General features: G+C 42.5%; 1 protein-coding gene across 1 annotated transcript in view; it reads right to left on the minus strand.

The window, feature by feature from the left end:
- Positions 1-423, minus strand: part of LOC103807033 (zinc finger protein 827-like) — an 11,782-nt gene extending 11,359 nt beyond the window's left edge. The window contains exon 1 of the mRNA XM_009079751.1: positions 388-423. Within this exon, the coding sequence (XP_009077999.1) occupies positions 388-423 (36 nt within the window). The remainder of the gene's footprint in view (positions 1-387) is intronic.
- Between the last annotated feature and the right edge of the window lie 3,869 nt (positions 424-4,292).

Below are 4,292 nucleotides of genomic sequence, written 5' to 3' on the forward strand. Positions count from 1 at the left end.
ATGGCAATCCATTTCCCACCTCCAGCCCCAGCTTTTCTGTTTCTAGGCCAAAAAACACAAAGTCATATCTTAAGAGCTCTGAAGACTTGTGGATTTCATTCAGTATTGCCCTGTAGGTGTCACATGAAATGCAACAGGCTGCAGGCTGTGTGATCAGGCACATGAGTTCATGTGAAAAGGAAACTCCCAGGGATGGAAAGGAAATTAATCTTTCATACAGCATCTTTCAGACAGACTCTAAAGCAGAACATTTAGCCATAGGCACAGTCAAAAAGAGTTGAACCACATTATGTAAAGAGAGAAAGTCAAGAGTGAGCAGGGCAAGGCATTGACCTCTAATTATGGATTTGTGGGAACGACCACTCCTTTGGCTTTTCAGTCACCCACCTTGGCCTGGTGCATGAAGAAGGCCTGGTCTGACATGGTGGTCTGTTTTACACTGGATTATTATTCATGGATGAAGGAAGATTTCCAGACATTTTCAACAGGATTTTTTTTCTATATAGAATCATACAATCATTTACATTGGAAAAGATCTCTAAGATTGAGTCCAACCATGAACCTAACAGTGCCAGATCCACCTCTAAAGCATGTCCTTAAGTGCTACATCTATACATACATGAGTAGCCTGACAAAGAAGAGCAGAAAACTGCTCAGAGAAACATTAAAACAAGAGAACACAGTGCACCAATGTGTAGGTGGCATCCAAGTGCTGTACCCAGCACCTGCTGTCCTCAGGCACCAAAATTCCCAGCACCTTAGAGGGTCATCCATTGAAAAATTGTGACCCAGAGTGAGCTATTGTCTTTAAAGAAGTGGTTTTAATTGTTTCAGGAACAGAGAGAGTCTGCAATACAAAAAAAAGAAGAAACTCCACGGAGCATAAACCACAGAGATAAAGGCACGCTGTAAGCAAGTAGAAAGGGACTGGGAATGAGGAAGAAGAAAAAAGAGTGCTTCAAGAAGTTGAAAGCATGGCCAACTTCAGTTTGGACAGAAGGGAGCAGAGAGAGACTGAGGATAGCAGTGGTACTACTCAGCTCACTAAGAGAAACAGTATCAGCAAGTACTGAGTGAAAAAGTAGTCTGTGCAAGGGTCCTGTTGCCTGAGGAGAAGGGACTGCTCTTGTCAGAGGTGCACAACACTGCAAGGGTACTCCACAGCTTTGCAAACACAACAGGCAGTGGTGAGGGGGCTTGGTGTAATACTTCTAATAAAAGACCTTTCAGTTCCACTGGAAGGAAAGATGCCACATGCAGAGCACTTATCTCTAAACCAACACTGTTTGTGGGACTGCTGCCCAGAACTAGCTCCACCAGTGCATGTGCACATGATGTGATGGAGGAAAACCACTGGGCAGGGATTTTCAGGTAAACAGGAGGAGAGGAGCTGAGGATAGGAGTCCAAAACCATCTTATTGAGCATAAGTTAGGATCATAGAATCATAGAATTTCAGGGGTTGCAATGGACCTTAGAGATCATCTAGTCCCAACCTCTGCCCTGGGCAGGGACACCTCCCACCAGAGCAGGTTGCTCAAGGCTCATCCAACCTGGCTGTGAACACAGTCTTCTCTAGACTGAACAGCCCCAACTTCATCAGCTTGTCTTCCTAGGGGAGATGCTCCAACCCTCTTATCAACTTCATGGCCTCCTCTGGACTGAATATCATGAAGACTGGAACAAATCAGCAAAATCTTCATCCAATGAAGCACTGAGGAATAAACACCCACCTGGTATGGGCAAACCCTCACTGACAACCACCTACCACTGCACATGTGAGTGCCATGTCAACAGAGTCTCTCCATCACAGAGAGCTGCCCAGAAGGCTCCACTGTGGTTCAGGCAAAGAGCTATCAAGTACTGTAGTTAATTTAAGCAATAATAAAAACAATGCCTCATTTGGGGCACAGAGTCCACACAGCCATCTCAGCAAATTTAGGAATGGTGGTACTTGCCAGCCCCTTTTCAGCTGCTGTATGTTCTCCTGTGACCCTGCAATACGCACAGTGTTCACACCAGAGGAACTGTGAGGCACTTCTGAGCACTGCCATCCAACAACACATTATTCTCAGAAGAATTTCCAGCTCAAAAACAAGGTCTGCCTATTCAAAATAGTCACTTGGTGAAATTAAAAAGGAAGACACCCCCCATCCCCTAAGGGTTGTAAGTGACCCATAACCTCTAAGAACTTCAATAAAAAATGATTCTTTTGGTTACTATTCTTGAGTTCCAAACAATGGAAAAAAACCTGACTCTGTGCTAATGCTACAGATATTTTAGCAGAGCCTTTTGAGTAGATAATCAAAACAGTGCTTCAAAAGAGGAAAATAGTAATAATTATAAGAGAAGGTCACAAGGGTGGAGGTTGCTTCAATATGGTCACAACAAAAATGAATTAATTGGGACCCATACCAAACAAGCAGGCTCAATTAAGTAAATAAGTCTCTTAACAATTCACTTCAGCATTTGCCATCAGCCCTCTTTTATCTCTTAAGAAAAAGAGAAACAATATCCTTTCCCCTATGATGGATGGTCCTGGGAGTCTCATGCGAAGTTGGAAAAATAGCAGCTTTCTGATTATCTCGAGCTGGTGAAAGCTTAGCCCCTTGCAAAGCAGCTGCATAATTTTCACTGATGCAAAAGAGGATCCTGCAGGTGTTTTGAAAGTAATTCTGTTTACTTTAAAGATTTATTCCTGGAGTCCTAACCACAGTCCTTCTTTCTTCTCTTCTGACTGAGTCTTCTCTCTGTAGCAATGTGCTTTGTCTGTTCAACAAGCTTCTTAGCTTGTTCGTGGCAAACCAGAGTTGGTCACTTGCAACAGAAGCCTCAGCACTTTGTGAATCATTTTCTCAGCTCCAAGGAAAACTACCTATATTTCCACCCATCCTACTCTCTGGGCAGCCTCATCTGCAGCCTGCGAACTGGAGCTCTGTGTCCATACAGTGGTGCTTCCCAGAACATGCCCAGCAACTGACCTTGCCAGTGACCTGAAGAATCATGTGAATCAACTTCCACATTCAATCCTTGGGCTCTGTCTCTAATTCATGCCAGGGAATGGTGTTTTCTGCGCAGTGAGTGCAGGTCCAGGGACTCTGAGACCACAACTGGTTTGTGCATAGCATTCCCTGTGCATCCCACAGCACTCCACTGAGACACTCAGTGGCATTATCCTTTAAGAATCCCCTACACAGTGGCCAGGAAGAAGATGGACTGAGACCAACTATTGCTCAATAATAAATGACCATTGTGAGAGATGTCTCACAGAAATCCATCTTGCACCATGACATCCCTATGCTAAAATGTGGAGGAAAACCAAAAGGACTTGATACAAGATTTCTGTTTTAAATAAATACTCCACAGCAAAGTCCAAAACTTCTAGGCTAGAAAAATCATGCCTGACAAAATAATATTATTAACTAATAGACTGCATTGCTGTATGGGTTTTGGAATGTAAAAGAAAATATGCTTAGCTAAATGAAAGGCCTCCAAATTCCCCAGCACACCATTAAAAAGAAACAGATATATTATAGGCTGGTGATAATTCTATCTATTCTGAAGTAATTTTGCATAGAACTCTTAAAAGCTAAAAATCTTAATGTAAAGGTAAAAATTCATTAAATATAGCGAAATACATATCTGTGGATATCTTTCCTGCCCTTCTGCATCACCTGGTATCACCTCCCTATGAACCCCAAGTCAATCCCATAATGAGTAGCTGTGCAAAAAGCTCAGCATCCAAGAAGGGGTTAGGAACTGCCACTTCTGTCACCATCAGAATTTCCCCAGAGGTGAGGACAAGGTGGTCATCAACTGCAGAAATATTGTTCTGTCCCTACTCCTGACCCTCCAAATAGATTAATTTCTGGCAAACAATGCACATCAGCTTGCAAGAGTTACTATTTCCCTCTTTCCTAAGCTGTTGGGTGTAATTCTGAACACGTGTGTATTTTGAGTTTTCACATTTACTAATTAATTTCCTCCTCTTCCCCTCAAACGGGTAATATCAATATAGAGAGTGTATTAACCATCCCTTCTGAAAAGTCTTTAGCCTGACTTTTGTCAAGATGTGCTTGGAGAGAGGATACCATATCTGGTTGAAGCTGTAACTGAAGAAGAGGACAAAGTGTGACCTGAATACATAAGTAACTGTCTGGAGTCACCAAATCAGCCTTGTGACTGCTGGTAGCTGCCATGCACAGATGGTTCCCAGGGACTGGCTTTGGACTCTGATATATGGTACTTTGATTGCTTATTTTATTTTATTTAATTATTAAATATTAAAATTAAT

Source organism: Acanthisitta chloris, unplaced genomic scaffold, assembly GCF_000695815.1.
Source record: "Acanthisitta chloris isolate BGI_N310 unplaced genomic scaffold, ASM69581v1 scaffold11308, whole genome shotgun sequence".
Lineage (NCBI taxonomy): Eukaryota > Metazoa > Chordata > Aves > Passeriformes > Acanthisittidae > Acanthisitta > Acanthisitta chloris.